This window comes from Vombatus ursinus, unplaced genomic scaffold, assembly GCF_900497805.2.
Source record: "Vombatus ursinus unplaced genomic scaffold, bare-nosed wombat genome assembly UNPS02014809.1, whole genome shotgun sequence".
NCBI classification, from domain to species: Eukaryota; Metazoa; Chordata; class Mammalia; order Diprotodontia; family Vombatidae; genus Vombatus; species Vombatus ursinus.
Window position 1 is genome coordinate 18028621 of NW_020954587.1, and position 20652 is coordinate 18049272.

At 35.3% G+C, this 20652-nt stretch overlaps 1 protein-coding gene across 6 annotated transcripts in view; it reads right to left on the reverse strand.

Moving 5' to 3' along the window:
- The window catches only part of SCAF4 (SR-related CTD associated factor 4), a 107784-nt gene that overhangs the window by 66445 nt on the left and 20687 nt on the right, over nucleotides 1-20652 (reverse strand). For all 6 annotated transcript variants that reach the window (XM_027875558.1, XM_027875554.1, XM_027875557.1 and 3 more), the window contains exons 2-4: nucleotides 16758-16841; nucleotides 16124-16168; nucleotides 12763-12924 (exon numbers count right to left, since the gene is read on the reverse strand). In XM_027875558.1, coding sequence (XP_027731359.1) covers nucleotides 12763-12924; nucleotides 16124-16168; nucleotides 16758-16841 — 291 coding nt within the window. The remainder of the gene's footprint in view (nucleotides 1-12762; nucleotides 12925-16123; nucleotides 16169-16757; nucleotides 16842-20652) is intronic.

The window sequence follows — 20652 nt, forward strand, 5'->3', positions numbered from 1 at the left end:
AGGCCACCCTCTTTATGAATTTGAATAAGTAGTTTTAGGTTGAGAAAACAAATAATTGATTTGGCTCTCTGGATAATTTAAAGGGAAATAAAAGGAATGTTATGGGGAACTCAGTGTCACCAAAAATTTCTGAAAATGAGCTAATTGATAACAATTTTGAAGTACTGCTGAATAATGGCCCCTGGGAACATTTTTTTTTTTAAGTTTTAAATGTTACCATTAGTTATTAAAAATCCAGATTTGATTTGGATGAAATTTTGCCCTGAAACAGAATTGTGGTAAATTAGAACCCAATAAAAACTACATTTACTATTTGACATTAAGACAATAATCATGGTTCAGAAAAACCTGCATGAAAATCTGGTTTCAAAAATGTTAGCTATGTGACCTTCAACAAGTTACCTTACCTCTATTTACTTCAGTTTCCTAATATGTAAGAGGAATGATGACCCAAGAGCTGTTGTAAGGATCAAAATGATATAAAATGATTGTGAAATGCTTAACGTGGTACCTGGTATATGGTAAGCACTATGTAAGTGCTAACAAATGATATTATTACTACTATTTGTTTAATTGAATATAATTATCCCATACTGGGTAACTCTACATTGGGTTTTAAATGTGATTAGTATAAATGCTAAAGGGATAAAAATGAATGATTTTCTATAATATAATTTGGAAATGCATTTGAATGAATTGATGTCATCTGAGTAATATTAAGTTTTGTTTCATGATATTGTGAATATTATTGTGTTTCTAAACTTTCTTTTATTGTGAATTTTGAGAGAACATTTTATAAGAAATACTGTTAAGAAGTAAAGGCGGGGGCAGCTAGATGGCAAAGTAGATAGAGCACTGGCCCTGAAGTCAGGAGAACCTGAGTTCAAATCCAGTCTCAGACCAAACACTTGACACTGACTAGCTGTGTGACCCTGGGCAAGTCACTCAACCCCAATTGCCTAAAATAAATAAATAAATGAATGAATGAATGCATGAATGAATGAATGAAAGTAAAGGCAAATATATCACTGGAAAATTTAATTCTTTTAACCTGGGTACTATAAAATTATTAATTCATTAGAGGCTAGTGTTATAATATTAGAGCCGATCAAGGATTTAAATGGGTATATTTGAAAAGGGAAGAATAATTACTTACTTTGTGGGTAAAGAAAAGTACAGAGGAAACCTTGTAAAACTGCTTTGCAAACTTGTCATGCTCCTTGGGACCTTCTGCTTGGACAAGGCCATAAAATTTTATTAGCCCTATGAAAGAACTTGATAAATTTTGTGCAATTCTAAAATAATGAATTAGTTTACTTAAAAAACAGGATCTACTCTTCCACTCCTTGTGATGGGGGGGAGGAGGGAGGATTTACAAGCTTACTTAATAGTACAGAATGAGTTTCCTTTAAGATTTGTCTGTCACTTATGAGAATATTAAATTATATCTGCCAATAAATAGTGTGTATTAGAGTTACATCTCTGGACCAACTTAGTAGCAATATTCTTAGATTCAAGGATTTTATTTTGCCTTATGAGTAAATAGGCAATATGAATGTCTGTTCATCTGGAAGCTTACAATAGCCAACATTTTTCTAGGATTCTTGAATCAACTATCACACATTCACTGTCTGAGTGAAACTGCAGAATGTTCATTTCTGTTCCAGTATAGATTTAAACTAGTAAGTTCTTGTATGTGTTTACTGTTAATAATTATTGCAACTTGAATACAACAATGATATCTTAGCCCTGAGTTGTGATTAGTGAAATTTTGCTATTTGAGGTATATTCTCTTGGGACAGCAATTTAATTTTGTTTTCAGTTTCGAATTCAGGTATAAATGTCTGAAGTATTATTAAGTCATTCTGTGCCACCATTTGAAAAAAATGCCACAAGCTCCTCAAAAGGCGCACTATCTTAGAACTGCTACACGCAGATATCTGTATCTGGGAAAAGTTGGGGAGACTACTGCAGCATAGTCAAAGGGAGGGTCCTCTTGACTCACTTTCCCCCTTGAAATTTTTTTTTTAAACCAGACTTGTTTTCCACTGAATTGATACTGAGCCTGGTTATGATACCCTGTGAATAATGTGGACCACCACTGCATGAATGGCTGTTTGAAGAAGTTAACTGTGATTCTCACTTGAAATCAAACAGAACTTAAGATGCTTTATCCTATTATATTGATGTTAAATCATTCTGTGTCCTGAGGCTTAGCTGATGCCGTTACAACCATGTCCCTGCTTCCTTTCACAGCAAATTTCTTTAACCATGGCAGGTAAAGCTATAAATTCTTTAAATGTAATTTTTGTTGTTACAATACTCCAGCACCTGTGCGTTGCTGTAATAAGATGCATATGTAAAAGAGCTTACTTATTCCAATCTAAATTTGCAGTCAAATTCATATACTAGGCAACAAAGTAAATGAGTTCTTAAGCTTGTCATTTACCTGCTAATAGTTATATATTCATGTATAACATTAGGTTCTTGGAATAATGTCCTCAAAGGGGCGAACTGAGACAGAGATGTAAATTTCTGACTGAAGTTTTCAACATTGGATTAAGGATGTTGTATATAAAATTGCATTGGTAAATGAAAAATTTTAAATGTTTCCTCTATTTGTAGCATCTTTATGATAATTTTAAGAGACATTAGGACTCATTTCACAATTTGGGCCCTCGTAGATTCTTTTATAAAGTCTTCCTTCAGCCTGTTGTTAGCAGTGTCTATGTAAGGTATAGTGTTTAGGGAAAGAAAATAGTGGGAAGTGGTATGTTAAAGAACGTACAAGTGCACACTAATACACTCACCTGAAATTCTCTGAAGTTTCAGGCGAATTATGGGTTGCTAATTTGACATTCTTATAGCTCTGTTGTTAATAAAATCAGAATTGTAAGTCTTCAACTGCTTTTCACCAATGAGCTACTTATGGGAAAAGCAAATTGAGGAGGCTGTACTAAATTGTATGGGGTGGCTATGTGGCAAGGTGGATAAAGTGCCAAGCCTGGAATCAAGAACACCTGAGTTAAAATCTGGGCTCAGACACTAACTAGTAGTTGTCTACAGGCAAGTCACTTAACCTTGTTCACCTCAGTTTTCTCATCTGTAAAATGAGCTGGAGAGGGAAATGGCAAATCAGTCCAGTATCTTTGCCAAGAAAACCCCCAAATGGGGTCACAAAGAATCGTATGTGACTGAATTGACAACAACAACAAAACTAAATTGTATTGCATCTGGCTACAAGCAGATTTTAGCAGAATTACTCAGAAATTTCTACAAGTGACTTGGAACCAGAGAAAAGTCTATGTAGGAGAAATTCTCTTTAGAGCTGCCTTAAAATTGAGACCTTTTCCAGAATGTCCAAGAGAAGATATTTCCAGGGATCAGTTAACTACATGGGACATCTGGGACACAAGATAAAATGTGTTGATTAAATGACCATTGGGAGTGGGTTACTAGGATACAAGGAGACATGATGTTAGTTAATATTGATAATCATTACTGTATTATTTTGGCCTTTTTTTCATGGTATCTATGTTTGCTGAGTTTTCTTAGGGACATATGAATCTCTCTCTAAAATTAATCCATGGGTTTGGATATTCTTACTATGATTAGTCAGTTTTATTATTCTTACATTAACCAATCAGGGAAAACTGTTACCAGCTTCAGAAAATCCAACAAGTTATAGAAGAAATATATCTACTATAGGTGACTCCTGATAAAAATCCTCCTTTTAATTCACTTGGCTGTAGGGAAGAATCAGTTAGCCACCCTTGGTAAGTGGGGCCTTACTGCCTTCTGTCTTATTAATCTCTTCAGACTTTGACTTAATTGCTGTGTTAAAGCTTGTTAATTCATACCAGAAAACCTCATGTTAATGCAGACTACTAATAATGACCATATTAAAAATCTCACAGAACTAACTTACAGATAAGTGAACTACAGAAACATAACTCCTATTGATCAAAACAGGAAATTGAAAATGGAGAAAATCAAACTGATTCTATTCTGTATTTTATTTTGTATCACTACAAACATTTTGTGTAACTAAATTACATGTCATTTGTTTCCAAGTTAAGATGGAAGTTCAGCTTTCCTGTAAATCATTGTCTCCAACTTAACTTTAGAAGTTTAGTTTTCTTGTTAATCACTGTTCTAATCTTGTGTCAAGGAAATCTATTACCCTTGAAAGGTGCAGGTGGATGCCAGGGAGTCTGGTCTGTTACCTCTGCAACACTGGCTGCTCTTAAAGAAAGTCCGGTCTGTTATCACTGTGACACTAACTAGTCATGCAGGTGGATACTATCAATGAGTTTTCCATAGTGACAAGATGGAGGAAGGGGTTTATGCTAGCCTTGCATTCCAAATTTTAAGCTGATCATATTGTTTCCCATATCTATGATGTTGCCTGCTAGCTTTTGGACATTCCTCCTCTTTTCTATAAAAATGTCATTCAGGGTCTTAGCTAGTAGAGGAGGCTGAGACCCTGCTTATTGGCACATTATTTTGCTAATAGCCCCAAGCTTCGTGTCTCAGGTTTATTTAATTACAATCATAAGAGTTTCCATGAATCATTTTTTAACCTTATTCTCTTATAATTTCTCTTTCATGCGTATCTTTTTAATGCTTCTCTTAAGTCTTGTGTTTGAATGTCAGATTTTCCTTTCAACTCTGGTCTTTTTATCAGTTAACGTTTGAAACTTCTCTATTCCACTAAATATCCATTTTCCTCCAAAGGATTAGACTCAGTTTTGCTGGGTAGGTTATTCTTGATTGTAATCCTAACTCCTTTGCCTTCCAGATTATCAAACCAAGCCCTCAGCAACTTTAACGTGGAAGCCAGTAAGTCTTGTGTGATTCTGACTGTGACTCCACAATATCTCAACTGTTTCTTTCTGGCTGCTTGTAATATTTTCTCCTTGACCTGGGAACTTTGGAATTTGGCAATAATATTCCAGGGAGTTTTGCAATCTCTTTCAGGTGATCAGGGGATTATTTTAATTTCTATTTTACCCTATGGATCACAGATATCAATGCAGTTTTTGTTTTTTTTTTAATTTCTTGAAATATGGTGACTAGGCTCTTTTTCTGATCATGACTTTCTGGTAATCCAATAATTCTTACATGATCTCTCCTTGATTCATCCTCCAGGTGAGTTGTTTTTCCAAGAAAGTATTTCACATTTTCTTCTATTTTTTCATTCCATTGACTGTTTTTGTTTTTGTTTTGTTTCTTGATGTCTCATGGAGACATTAGCTTCCATTTGGCCAATTCTGGGTTGGATTTTTTTTTTTTTTTTTTTTTGGTGAGGCAATTGGGGTTAAGTGACTTGCCTAGAGTCACACAGCTAGTGAATATTATGTGTCTAAGGCTGGATTTGAACTCAAGTGACTTGAGCAGGAGCAGGGTTAGTGCTCTATTCACTGTACCACCTAGCTGCCCCTCAATTCTGGTTTTTAAGGAGTTCTTTTCTTCAGTGAGATTTTGTACCTCTTTTTCCATTTGGCCAATTCTGTTTTTTAAGGAATTTTTGAAGGAATTTTTGTGCCTCTTTTGTCATTAAGCCAATTGTTTTTTAAGGTGGTATATTCCTTCAGAATTTTTTGTACCTCTTTTACCAAACTGTTAATTCTCTTTTCATAATTTTCTTGCATCACTAATTTCTTTTCCCAATTTTTCCTCTACCACTCTTACTTCTTTTAACTCCTCCAAGAATTCTTGTTGGGCTTGGTTTGAATTAGTATTTTTCTCTGAGGCTTTGGTCGTAGCTGTTTTGGTGTTACCACCTTCTTCCAAGTTTGTCCTGGTCTTTCCTGTTACCACAGTAGCAATTTATGGTTACATTCTTTTTTGTTTTTTATTTTTTCCAAACTATTTCTTGACTTTAAACTTTGTGTGGTGCTCTATTCACCTTGGGGTGGGGAAGCACCATCCCCAGCTTCAGATATTTACATGCTACTGTTTCCAGGGCTAGATCTGGTAGTCTGCATGTTTTTGGTGCTTCCAAGGTGGTGTGATCTGGGGAGAGGCATAGTAATGGCTCCCCTGGTCTGAGGTCTCATCTTTATTCAGGAAAGGCCCCTGTTCCCTTACAGCTGAAAGTGCTAGCACTCTTCTCTGCCTTTGAACTGGGATCAGGTCCCGTTTCCTTGCCACTACAAGTATTAGCAATCCTCTTGACCCTGGAACTTCATATAGGCAACAGAGCTGCCAATCAATGCCAGCTGTACCTAATCCCAGCAACGAGTCCCCTGTAATTTCTGACAGTTATGCAATCCTCTTACCATCTCTGACCTGAGAGTTCCAGAAGCTGCTGCTAGGGCTGCATAGGTGCACTCCAAAGAGTTACAGAGTGTTATAGAGCTGTCCTACTGATGACCTAAGTTTTCTTAGGCCAGAAAATGTCTTCTCCTGGTCTTTTGTTGGGTTTGTCATCTCAAAATTTGATTTGAGACATTACTTTAAAGTTGTTTAGAAGGGGAATGTTGAGGGAATTCAGCTGGGTTGCTGTCTCTAATCCACCATCATGCCTGCAAATCCCGCCCAACCCCAATTTCCAATTTTCTACAAAAATAAAACTATAGAACATACAAATAAATGAATCCCCAGAATGCAAATTAATGACATTTAGATAATGCTTTAATGTTGTAAAAAGGGTTTTATAAGATAGATATATTAGTACACTCTACAAACTGATCCTATCATTATGGAAAGCAACCTGGAATTATAGAAAGAGACTAAATGTTCCTATCTTTTGACCCAGAGATTTCACTGCTAGACATATACCCTATAGAGGTCAATGATAAAAAGGCCCCATATATTCTAAAGTATTTTTAGCAGCTCTTTTGGAAGTAGTAAAAAAAAAACTGAAAATAAAGTAGATGTCTTGGGGAATGACTAAACTAGCTGTGGTACATATCATCATGCTTTAAGAAAGACAAATATTATGAATACAAAAAAGCATGGGAATGATCCCAAGTAAGCAGAACTTGCAAAATAACACACACAATGATTAAAACAATGTGAATGGAGAGAATAACAAAACATTCAAAATGGAATGAAATTACGAAATTACAACAATCGAGTTTGGCCCCCAAAAAGAGAGATAAGAACATATTGCTCTTCCGTCTTGGCAAAGGCGGGGGGGACTACATATGTGGAACATTACAGATGTCAAACTTTTTTGATGTGTTAGCTAGCCTTGTATGGTTTTTTTTAGTCTTTGTCTTAAAAGACAGCTCTCTAGGGTTGGGGTTAGATGCATTTGGAAAATTAGTGATGTAAAAACAAAAGATCAAGATAAGAATAAAACCTGGACTTGTGATTTCATGAGCAAACTCCCTCTACAAACATACATTAGCACTTTCTTTTGCAACTTCTAAACTTAAAGAGTTGTCTAAAATACTGAAAGATTAAGTGAAGTGCTCAGCATCACAAAGCCAATAGATGTCAGAATCAAGAACTTGAATTTCCTGGCTTCCAGGCCACCTCTCTATTCACTATCCTAAGCTGCAAATAAAGATACCAATAAAATATTTTTTCATAATATTGCTTACAAAAAGTTTTATATGCATTCCAAAACATCATGAAGTAGGTCTATTCTAGTTGTTATTGTACCCATTTTAAAAATGAAGAAATCAAAGCTCATAAATTACTTTTGTAATTGTTTGTTCATCATTAATACAGCTAGTGCCAGTAAATGCGATGTGAAACCAATACTTTCTGATTCCAAGTGTAAATGTACTTAATCTCTCTCCAACTAGATTTAAATGAAAGGTATTGTATCTCCATTTCTTCCTTTATCTTTCCACAACATTGAGTACAATACTCCACAGGGAACAATATAACAAAATAGTATGGCCTGACTGATAGACAATTTACAACTTAAGGACCTTCAGAGAAGTGTATACAATGTTAAAATGTGGCCAAGGAAGAAGGATCAGAGATAACATCACTCAAACAGTAAGCAAATCTAGCTTATGCTCACCTGAATCTGATAATTACAAGATTGCTGAGCAAAGTAATTTTGATGGTGGTGTCTCTAAATGAATCCAGTCTGTTTTTAATATATGCACGGCAGATATCTTGGTTAGAAAAGAGCCCTTGAAGCATCATTTTTGTCTCTACCAAGTCAGTGCTTTCTCATAACCAACAAACACACATATTAGGATCTTCTATTTTTGCACCACTCAAAAGAGCTATGTAGTTTCAGAATGTATAATATGCTATAGAAAGTTGTCAGTGACAGCCATCCTCATTCCTTTACTATTTTGAGAAATAGTACCACATGTCTGATAGGAGAAATGCAGCTTTAGTATCCTGCCTCAGATACTTTCTGGAACTTAAGTTTCCTCATTTGTAAGACAGGGAAATCATCTTCTTCACAATGTTGTTGGGAGAATCAAATACTATAACATAAAGTAACAGATTGGCAATGGATGGCAGGGCATATCCAAAAATAAGCACAATAACTTACTTCTTACTTGGAATTAAGAACATTACAAATTATTTCCTATACTTTGACCCAATGATTCTATTACTGGTTTTATCCTTTAAAGAGGTTACTGACATCAAGAAAAGACCTAACTGCACAAAAAAATTATTCCTAACAGCAAAAAAGTTGGAATCAAACTAAATGCCCAATAAATGAGAAATTACTGACCCAATTATGGCATATAACTAATGAAATACTATGGAACCTAAAGTAAAACAAATATTCCCCAAAACACAGTAAATTCTGTAGAACTTGATACAGGTTGAAGACAGCAGAATCAAAAGAATATAACTATTAGCTGCAATTATATAAATGACAACTTTAAATGACAAAATTTTAATTATAGTTGCTGGTCCTAACTTAGAAAAACTAAAATATGCACCTCACCTTTCCTTTAACAAACAGTATCCCTTTACTTCAGTCACAACCACTATTTCACGCTGTTTTGTTCAACTATTTTCAAGGACTTTTACTTTGTTGAAGCGTTAGCTGTGAATTTTTTGTGGTGGAATACAAATTGTACCTTCTTCCCTACCCCAGCAGAATATAAAATTTTCTGAGGTCAGGGATCATTTTCATTTTTTCCCCTTCATGACCAAAGTAGTGCCTGGCACATACAATGCCTGAGGCTTAATAAATGGTTATTATGGGGCAGCTAGGTGGCGCAGTGGAGAGAGCATTGGCCCTGTTCAAATTTGACCACAGACCCTTGACACTTACTGGCTGTGTGACCCTGGGCAAGTCACTTAACCTTGATTACCTCACAAAAACAAACAAACAAAAAACAAACCAATAAAAGGTTGTTGAATTGAACTGAATTCATGTGGTGGACACAATACTTATCAATAAAGAAATATAAATTAAGTGCCCTGTAAATCTTAAGAGTGCTAAATGTAGCTAACATTGATCACTATTTTATCAATAATGCTATCAAATATATAAAATCATAAAATTTTACAGATATGACAACACAGATATTTGGGTTCTGAATTTTAGATGTCTTACGAACTTCTTCCATTTGATATTTTCTGTCCCTCTTTCTGGTATCTGGATAACCAATCCTTGGACACCATCAAAACTGTATTGCTTCTTAGATGTATTTTCTACGCTTATTTGGTCAGGTCTAGCCAGTAGCCTCAACTTTACCTCCTGAAATATTGTGATTATAATGTTATTGCTGATGAGAACAGAACCCCACAGAAATACTACCATATCTGTCGCATTGGTGATCCTCCCAATTTTATCTACAAATGCACTGGGAATTATAAAATTTCATAACAAGCTATTACACAATATCATTTCGCCTCCCTTCCATTACTTCTCAATTCTGTGAGACTTGTTACCTCGTATCATACTAATAATAATAGTAGCATTTGTATAGTGCTTTAAGGTTTGAAAATTGCTTTAGATGTTATCTCATTTTGTCTCCTTTTGTTCTTAAATCAACTTTATGAGGTAGGTGCTATCGCTTACATTTTACAAACAGGGAAACTGAGGCTGAGATCTTATTACTCTTTAATGTTTTACAAATGAACCTGTATTCCAAACATGTATTGATCTTTGCTGTCACATCTTTCACAAGATCAGAAGTTAATTCTCAGAGGTTATTTCAAGTCGGCCTTCTCAATGTGTTATTTTACACCAATTCAACTTCTTTAAGAAATGGTGATAATTTCAATCTATTTTTTACTTTTAATCAACAGCTTGCTGGCAATGCTGTAACTGCATGTAATGACTACTCAATTTTATCTTCACTTCTAATTTACTGATTTTAATTCTTTGCTAGTTGATGGTTAGATAAGTTGAAACTGACTAGAAAATAACAGACAAGTTTTTGAGATGTCATTTGGCGCTTATATCTAGTTCCTTCTCTCTTCTTTAAGAGAGTATTCATGATATATAGGTATCAGAATTATGAGAAGTCTTTCATCTTGAATACTCTTATACATTGAATAACCATTTTCTACCACCATCCCCCATGCCTACTTTGGCAATGAAACCAAGTTAAATACTGATTTGCTCTGAATAGACAGCTAATTATTTAAAGAATTAGATCCTATTTATATAAAATCAAATTTGTACAGAATTTGAGAAATAGAAGGAAGTTGACAGATAAAGCAAGAAAAGAAAAGAGGGAAAGTAACATTTACTTAACTGAAAACCTTTTGGTTTATAAGATATATGATTAGAATAAGAGTACCATATGATACTGTAGTATAAACAAGAAAAAGCTAAGTTAGCTAGAGTACATGACTTACTATAGAAATTGTAGAAAAATGCAAATTTGTACTTAAGCTACTTTTAATGTGGAAATAAAGCAAAGAAATTACAAACTAGTTAGCAAGTTAAAAAAAATTAAGTAAGCTGGTTCTTTTATAACATGGCATTAAAATCCTGATTCGTTCTTCATGGGAATTTTCTGACTGTTTACATGAAGAATCATTTTTACTGCTTCAGGGACAATAGAGGAAAAAGTGCTAGCAAGTAAACTCCTTCAGTAAGGAAGTAAAGTTCTTAAAATTCAACAAAAAGAGGCAGGATTAGGTAATGACGTACTGGGACAAAGTGGAAGCCATACTGACTGAATTCTAGGACAGAGGCTAAATAAAATCAGTCCAGCTAAATGGTATAACCTTGATATTAGCAGAAATTGGCTTTTTTGAGTATAGTGAATGTGATATTTGAGAAAAGAAAGAGTTAAAAAACAACTCATGACTATAATTCTGAAATGGTAGGCTAAATGAAACAATCTCACAGATCTTTCATTTAGTCCTATCTGAAGATTTCCTCCTCTAACACCCCTAACAAATAATTGCTGTTCTCCAAATAAGCTTTCTATATGTAGTAGAATCATGAACTAGTTAGGAAAAATGTCAAAATCAACCCAAAATTATAGTATACTTATCCACTGTATGCTTATTACATTCGACTTCAGAGAGTTCTCTGGAATCTATCATCCAACTTGTCAGCTATTTTCCTCCTAGCTTTGTGTCATGTGCAAATTTAATAAACATATTCTGTAAGGTCATATCCCAGTCACCAATCAAAATGTTTAACCACATCATGTCAAATCATATTCCTGGAACACTGCACTGGGGATTTCCCTTCATGTTGGCATAGGTCCATTAATTATTACACACTCAACCACTTCTGAATCCAGTATATCATGAAGCCCACATTTCTCTACATTGTCTACGAGGGTAGCATGAGACTGGTCAATAATATGATAAAATTTAAGTAAAATTATCTACGGCATTCACTTGATCTACCACCAGTAAGAAAAAAAGAAATCAATTATCAAAAACATTTATTAAGCAATTGAAGTGTGATTTATACAAATATAAATACAAAATATGTACAAGGGAAGGACACTGAGTTGGGAGAATCAGGAAAGGCTTCATACAGAAAGTGGTGCTTGAGCTGTATCTTGAAAAAAAGTGAAGATTTCTAAGATGGAGGTGAAGAGAGTATGCTGTCCAGGCACAGGATTTTTTGGGGGACATGGAGACAAGAGGATGGGCAAGTCTTTGTGAGGAGAGACAGTCACTTTGGTTGTTACCACAGAATCTGGGAAGGGTAATACATTATAATGAGACTGAAACTGTAGGTTGGAGCCAAATTGTGAAGGTGTTAAAAGCCCGCCAGAAGTTTATGTTTTATAATAGAGGCAACAGAAATTAATTTATTCTAGGAAAACCTTTCTTTGATGAACCCAAGCTGAATTTTAATGACCACTAGTTCAATTTCCCAATGATCACAAAAGAATTCTAATTAGTCCTAAAGTCTCCAAAATTTCTGCCAAAAATCACTGGCCTATAGTTTGTAGTCTTTATTGCCTTCTCTTCTTGTGAAATTTGGGACATTTACTTTTCTCCAAGTCTTGTGACTTCTCTCATTTTCCACCATCTTTCAATGATAAATGACAGGATCAGTAATTCTATCTCCCAGTTATTTCAGTATCCTAAGATACAGTTCACATGACCTTCCCAAAAAAAGCAAAGTTAAATTGCAAGGAAGTCATGCTTAATATTTTTCTATCACATTTCTATAAAGTAAAGTTATGTAAAAGATGGACATTTTTAAAAATGGAAAAAAAAATAACTTTTTCATGTCTCATAGAGAACTAAATTAGAAAATCTGGAATGCTATCCAAGGGACAAAGACATGACTGTGTTTCTTTAACAGACAACCAACATTATTAAATTTAGATTAACAACATTCAGAATCTGCAAGATTTTGAATTCTAATTTTTAAGATTTAAACTATACCTTATCTTCAGATGGACAGAGATATAAATACTGGAATGTGGCTGTTATATTTTTAGAGAATCTTGGCCCAAAAACATCCTTGTCTGTTCCAAACTGATGACGAGACTGCCGCACAATTGAATCAATTACATACAGTCCTGGAACCTTATATTCTGGTTTACACTGCAAACATAAAAAGGGAGTTATTGATTATTACAATAAAAACAGTTTACATAAAGTCTAATTTTAATATTTTTTAGTCAATCAGTATTAGAAGATTACTGAACTAGGCATCAAGAGACTTTTATTATAGTCCCTACTTTGCCACTTACCATCTGTATGATTTTGGACAAGCCACTTAATCTCTCTTAATACAAACCCAAACTTTGGTAAAGAAGCCAGATTAAAATAAAACAACAAAAACTACTGGCCTTTCTATGTACTGCCAACAAAACCCAGCAGGAAAAAAAGAAACTTCTTTCAAAATAACTACAGAATGTATAAAACATCTTAAGTTCACCTACCAAGACGAAGAAATTATAAACACATAACTATAAAAGACCTTTCACAGAAATGAAGCCCAAAATAATTGGAGAGATATGTTAACTGTTCAGGTTGGACCATTCGAATATAAAACGACAATATTACCTAAATTAATTTACTTAGTGCCATACCAATTAAATACCAAAGATTACTTTACAAAGCTAGGGAAAAATAGTAATGAAATTCATCTAGAAGGCAAGAATCTCAAAAGATGTAATAACAAAAAAAAGGAGGGGGAAAAGGTGAGATAGTAGTATCAGATACATAAAGCTACACTATAAAGCAGTCATTAACAAAAGCTACCTGGTACTTGTTAAAAAATAAAAAAGTCTATAAACAGAACAGGTTAGGTACCCAAGAACCAGAAACAACTGAATAGCACGGTGGCTGATATATCCAAAGACTGATGTTAGGAAAGCTAGAAAGTTATCAGAGAGAAATTTAGTTTAGATCCCAAACTCACAACATACACTACAATGTGCCTGAAATGGATATATGATCTAGCTATAAAAGGTTATAACATTAACAAATCAGAGGAACAGGGAAGGAGATGCCTTTGACAAGTATAGACAGAAAGGTCTTGACCAAACAAGGAATTATCACAGGAGAAAAAAACGGACAATTTTGATTACATAAAAACTGTGAGGTTTTTGCAAACAAAAACAATGCAGTTAGAATCAGAAGATTTGCAGTAACCACAAATGTTGAGCTTTTGTTCATCTCTAAAACTGGGATGTTCTATCAAAGCCTAGTATTTGCAAGGTTGTAGCAATGACACAAATGATGTATATCAAAATGTTTTGATAACTGTAAACTGAGTATTGGTAAAATATGACATCAGCCTACTCTTTCAAATTTAGAGCTCTTTTCAACATTCTATTCAACAAATATTTATTACATGGCTATTTTTACTATTTGCAGTGTACTGTGCTAAGTACAATACCAATCATATTATTCCTTCAGGTCTACAGGTCAACCCTGATGGGATAAACTTTCAAAAATACCATTTCTGAAATATTGTAACTTTATTAAAATCCTACGGAATTTCTCTGTTGCCTAGGGTATGTTATATGTGTTTGGTCTAGTCTTCAGCATCTAACAACTGACACTGCTTTTCTCACTGGATTTGGAATCCAAGGAGCTGGGATCAAATCCTAACTTTGCCTACGTGATATCTGACAAGTCTTTTTCCTTCTCTCAGCTTCAGTTTTCTCATCTGTAAAATGACATGATTGGGCTATATGACCTCTCATTTCCTTTCTGGTTCTAAATCACAGGTTCTTAACCTGGGGTCCACAAATTTATCTTTTTAAATATTTTTATAACTATTTCAATACAATCAGTTTCCTTTGTAATTTTTTTTTACATTTTTGTGCATTTAATAACATTATTCTGAGGAGCCCATAGGTTTTGCTAACTAGCCAAAGGAGTCCTTAACACAAAAAAGGTTAAGAACCCCTGCTGTAAGATTATAAGTCACAGAGATGGTGCTAACCAACACTGGCAGTGGGAGCTTCTTCACCAAGGAGTTACCTGCACCAGCGAAATCACAGGTCCAGTCCCTATCCCTATCAGGGTAAGTGGGAGCATTCAATGCCTTTGGCACTGGTGGTATGTTTAACCAATTTAACCAACAAATATTTATTAAGCACCTACTATATTGTTGTCATCGTAGCCAGGCACTATGACAGGGGATGAGGGATACAAAAACAAAAGTCAAACAGCCCCTGCTCTCAAGAAGTTCATATTAAAAGTCAGGGGAGAGAACAGAATTAAAGAATAAAAGGTAGAGAGAAAAACAGAAAGAGAAATAGAGGGTAGACAGAGACGAATGTGGTAGGGAAAAGCAGAAAGACACCAAGAAGTATACTACTTAAGGCTATAATTTTATCTTACAGAAATACTGCAAAGAACAACTTGAAAGAAAAACTGAATTCTTCGTAAATATGTACCACGAGTAACAATTTGCAAAGTGGCCACAATGACATAAAGGAAAACAATATTGAAAACATTCAGAATTCTGATCAATTATTGATTTCAGAGGATTAATAATGAAACATACTCTGCCACTAGGAAGAGAAGTAACAGACTACCTGGTTCAGATACACATTTTCATTCATGATCAATATTTATTTTGCTTATTTGTACTTATTCTTTACAAGGAAGGGCTTCAGTGGAGGAAGGAAGGTCATTGTGAAGTGACAATGATATCCACAAAGAAAAGATCATCCATGAGACATTTTTAAAAAACAAAAGTAACACAAACATGTACCCTTGTAACAAAATATAGCCACGCATTCTGTAATTCAATCAAATTAACGCCTTTTAAACAGGAAGTAGAAAGTAGCAGAGCATCATAAAATTTCTTATTTTATATCTACTACAAAAAAAAGGAATACAGAGATATGAAAGTTATATGGATTATTTACTTTTTTAAAAATCAATATTAATAAGAAATATTATTTTCCCTAAAAAATAATTTTTCTGTTGAAAATAAGGTAAAACTATATTAGCTAAATATACAATGTAAACATTGCAGTCACTTTTATAACCACTTCACATTTTATGACTACAAAATAAAACGCATTATTTTGAAGATATTTAAAAACAACTTTAATTCATAGACTGAGATTCACTGAACATACTAATTACAGGCAGAAAACACTGCTTTAACAGTTATTTTGGAACATTAAGATTTCATTAACTATTTTACTGAAAAGACTCTGAAAGCAAAATCACTCAAATTGTCTGAGTACATAAATGTTTGATAGTACAAAATTGTAGAAACAGTAACAAAAATAAAATTGAAACTAAAAACCCAAAGAGAAAGATTAGTTACCTTCTTGATGAACTTTTCTACAATCTGGACTACATGCTTGTAAAGCTGAAGGAAAAAAAATAGTTATTGGTCAATTTTAATATCCTTGCTTGATTTACTTTTTTTAACAAATGTTTTTACATAGAAAATATAATTACACTTTAAAAATCATGCAGATAATATTAACAGTCATTAGAACTATCTCATAATGTAAGTCAACAGATTGAGACAAAACCAACCTCTGGCAGAAAATTAAAGCAGACCAATTTTCTAATACAAATGGCTATATTTTTATATTTTAGCCAATAAAACTTAAATGGAGCCATAGTAATTACCATTAACGACCTTTATAAACTCTAGTAAGCAATATATGTAGCATGATATTAGACAAACAGTCCTGAAGTAAAAGCAAAATTCTATTCCCCACTACTTATAAGTTTTAAAAACTAAGATCAGGGGCAGCTAGGTGGCACAGTGGATAGAACACTGGCCCTGAAGTCAGGAGGACCTGAGTTCAAATCCAGCCTCTGACCAAACACTTGATACTTACTAACTGTGTGACCCTGGGCGAGTCACTTATCCCCAACTGCCTTAAAAACAAAACAAAACTAAAATTATCATTTTAATGATATTTTATAAAATGTGTTTATCTTACCTTAATGGCTTTGATGGCAGCTTTAGTAATGAGAATCATCTTAGCCCGAGAAATGGGAGGCTTCATATCCATGAGTGAAAAGAGCTAAACGTAAGATAACAAAAAGTTCAAAACAATATCTGAAAAGGTAAAAAACTTAAGCATTAACATGATACTTCTGAAATTACTTTGTCTCAAGCGATTTTATACCAAAACCAAAGGTCAACGGCCTACTTCTTTGTAAAGTGCTCAAGAATCTGTTGACCAGAACAGTTATCACTGTGAAAAGTAATAAAGCAGTAGTTTACTTATTTAATAATAGCATCTGAAGATCACAAAATACAAACCTGGCACAGAAACATGGCATATAGGAATGATAAACTTCAGTCATCCCTGCTGGAGCCCTCTATCTAACCACTGGTCTGATGGAGATATGCTTCTTCTCTATATAACTGTTGATCCCATCCATTCCTCCCTTCTCTAGCAAACTGGCCTCACAATCAATCATCCCTTCCCCATCGCCAAGTTCAATCCATATCTACTGACTTCTTCCCTTCTGCATTCAAATATGCCCAGGTCTCCCCTACTGTTAAGAACCCTTTTTTGACATTAGCATTTCCTCAAGCTATATTCTAAAGTCCTCTTCCATTTTACAGCCAAACTCCCAGAAAAAGCTGTCTACTTTTAACTCCATTTTCTCTCTTATCACTCCTTTAAAATTTGCCTTTTTACCTCTCATCACTCAACTGCAACTGAGCTTTCCAAAGATACCAGTGATATCTGAATTTCCAAACCCAAGGGCTTTTTCTCAATTTTCCAATACTTCTTGACCTCTGCTTCCTTTGACATCATTTACCAACTTTCTCCCTCTTGGACATACTCTCTGCATCTGGGCTTCTGTGACACTATTCTGTATTTCCACCCATCTGACAGCTTTACTCCTCAGTATCCTTTTGCTGTACCACCATTCACTTATCATGGCCTCTAACTTTTGGCTGCTAAACTTTGCTTGGGACCTTCTTGTCTTTTCTCTATATGTTCTCTTTCAGAGAAGGAAAAACTATCATTTCTATGCAAATGACCCCCAGCTCTATTAACTAGTTTTATTATCATTTCTATCTGTATCACCTACTATAATATCCCGGCCACCTCAAACTCAGCATATCCAAAACAGAACTCATTGTCTTTCCCTGCCCTCCCACTTCCAAGCCCATCTTCCCTCTGGACCTCCCTATTCCTATGAAGGTCACCATCACCGAGTTTTACAATCTACAAGTAAAGTATGCTTAATTCCTCCCAGGACTCTTACACAAGAGGCTTGGGAACTGCAATGCTTCCAATTTGCCCTCAATCTGAGAAACAACCCCTAGGGAGGTGCAACTTGGCAGCTGATCCTGCAGGTGCTACAGCCACAGCTACCAAAGACGCAGAGAAGAAAGGTGTTGCCACCAAAGTCCTTGCAAGGCACTATCAAATGGTTCAACATCAGAAACTGATATAATTTTCATTAGTTTATTAAATGAGGAATTAACATTTGCTTTGCTGCTGAACCCTAAAGACATAGGACCTTACCATATGTTGTAGAATGGAAGCTCCTTGACAGGAGTGCCTGTCTTACTTTTCTATTTGTATCACATAGTAAGAACTTAATAAACGCTTTATTTGTTAATTCGTTCCTCATTCTCCCTTACCCCACACATTCATTCAGTTGCCAAGTTCGATCATTTCCACCTCCATAAACATCTCTCCCACCCAAACAAGTAGCATTCACAAAGCTATCACACCCTAGACCACCCTCTGGCCTGGATTATTTATTAGCTTCCTAGCTGACCTCAAGTCTCTCCCCTGTCCAATCCACCTTCTCTCTACCTAAGTACCAAAATGATTTTCCTAAAGCAGAAGTCATTTCCCCACTGAATATATTCCAGCAATTCCCTATTACCTCTAGAGGCAAATACAAACTCCTCTGTTGGGTATTTAAGGCTATTCACAATTTAAGTCCAACCTACTCTTTTGGCCTTACTATATTACTCCCCCACTTCAGAGTCTCTATGGTTCAGCCAAACTAGCTTTCTTGCTTTTCGCCTCACAAAAAAAACCAAACAAAAAAACCCCACTACATCTGCGCTTTTGCCCAAGTTATCTCCCATATCACTCACATAGTCTCTCTCTCTCTCTCACACACACATGCTCACACAAGTGCTTGTTTCTCCCAAGACAACATAAGCTCCTTGAAAGTACAGAAATGTTCCATTTTTTACTTTGTATCCTCACCTAGCATAGCAACTATTATATAGTAGGTATTTTAATTCTTTATAGATTGAGTTGCTTTAAACATATTTTCATCCTTCAAAAGATGAAGAATCAACAAGAGAAAATTCAATCCTGTATCTGCGTCTCAGTAACAGGAGTTAGCTGCTAGGGTGAAAAGGATGAGCTTCATAGGGGAAGAGATGACTATATCCCAGAATCTGCTACAGAGTAGATTGCTGGGCATAATCTAACAAGTACTCCAAACTTTGAGAAAGCAGATTTCTAAAGGTAAAATAGGTAGGATCTCACAGACTATACATCTACAAACTCCCAAGAATAAAATTCTGAAGACACAAAGGAAATAATTCCAATGAGGAAGAAATAAGAACTATCTGAAAAGATCATTTATCCACTTTCTACTCCCATGGCTTTTGCTGTCCTTCTCCCTCATCCCCTATATTTATTAATCACTGGCTACTTAGGAAAAACCTGTCCTCAGCCCCCATCTCCTGTTCTCTCATCATATTCCCAACTCTGTGCATCTATTCCTCAAACATTTTCTTTTCTCAAGTATCTTTTATCTTCCCTTCTGCTAAGGACCTTGCTTGCCTCTTTTCTAAATAAGAAAATAAATACCCTTCATACGAGCTCCCTCTTCTCCTGTTGTTGCTCACTCCTGTCAGTTGTCTCGTGACTATTTGTGACCACATTTTGAGGTTTTCTTGGCAAAAATACTGGGGTGGTTACCATTTCCTTCTCCAGTTCAATTTACAGATGAGGAAACGGAGGCAAACAGGGTTAAGTGACTTGCCCAGGGTCACACAGCTAGTAAATGTCAAGTGTCTGGTCTGAGACCATATTTGAACCCAGGTCCTCCTGACTTCAGCGCTGGTACTCTATCCACTGTGCCACCTAGCTGCCCTCTTCTCCTACTTTCTTAAAACTCCTTGATGTCTTCTCCCACCTGTTTCTCTTGTCCCCAAGTCTCTGACAAAGAGGTAGATCCTGTTTCTTCCCAAGGCCAACCCCTTATATGTGAATGTGAACCCACAGATAGGGAAAGATTCAAGATCTGAGTTTGAAGGGAGGTGTGATCTTCTCCAACAGATTACATTCATCCAAACTCCTAAATCGTCAACCTCTACTTATCTACTGGTTCCTTCCCTACTCACTTCAAACATGCCCAAGGTTTCCCCATCCTTAAAAATATTTTCACTATGCCTAACCATTCCTTTAAGCTCTCCTCCTACATAGTGTCCTCCTTTTCTCAGTCAAACTCTTTTAAAAATCAGTCTACTTACTGCCTCCATTTCTGAATTTCTCACTCCTTGGCCCTTGGTTGAGCCCTTTGGCAAGTCATCACACCCGAAAAATGTGATGATCTTTTCTCAAGTCTCATCCTTCTTACCTGACCCCTCTTTTTCAGTCTCCTTCCTGATCATCTGTATTACACATCCGAAATGTTGTTGTTCCTCAAGTTCTGTCCTATGCCCTCTTCTTCTCTCCCTATAACCTCTCTCAGTAAACTCACCAGAATCCATGGGCTTAATTATCTCTATGAAGGTGACTCCGAGGATCTATACACTTGGTCCCAGTTTCTCCCCTATGCTTCAGTCTCATGTCACCAACTGCCTATTGGTTGTTTTAAACAAGATGCTCTGAA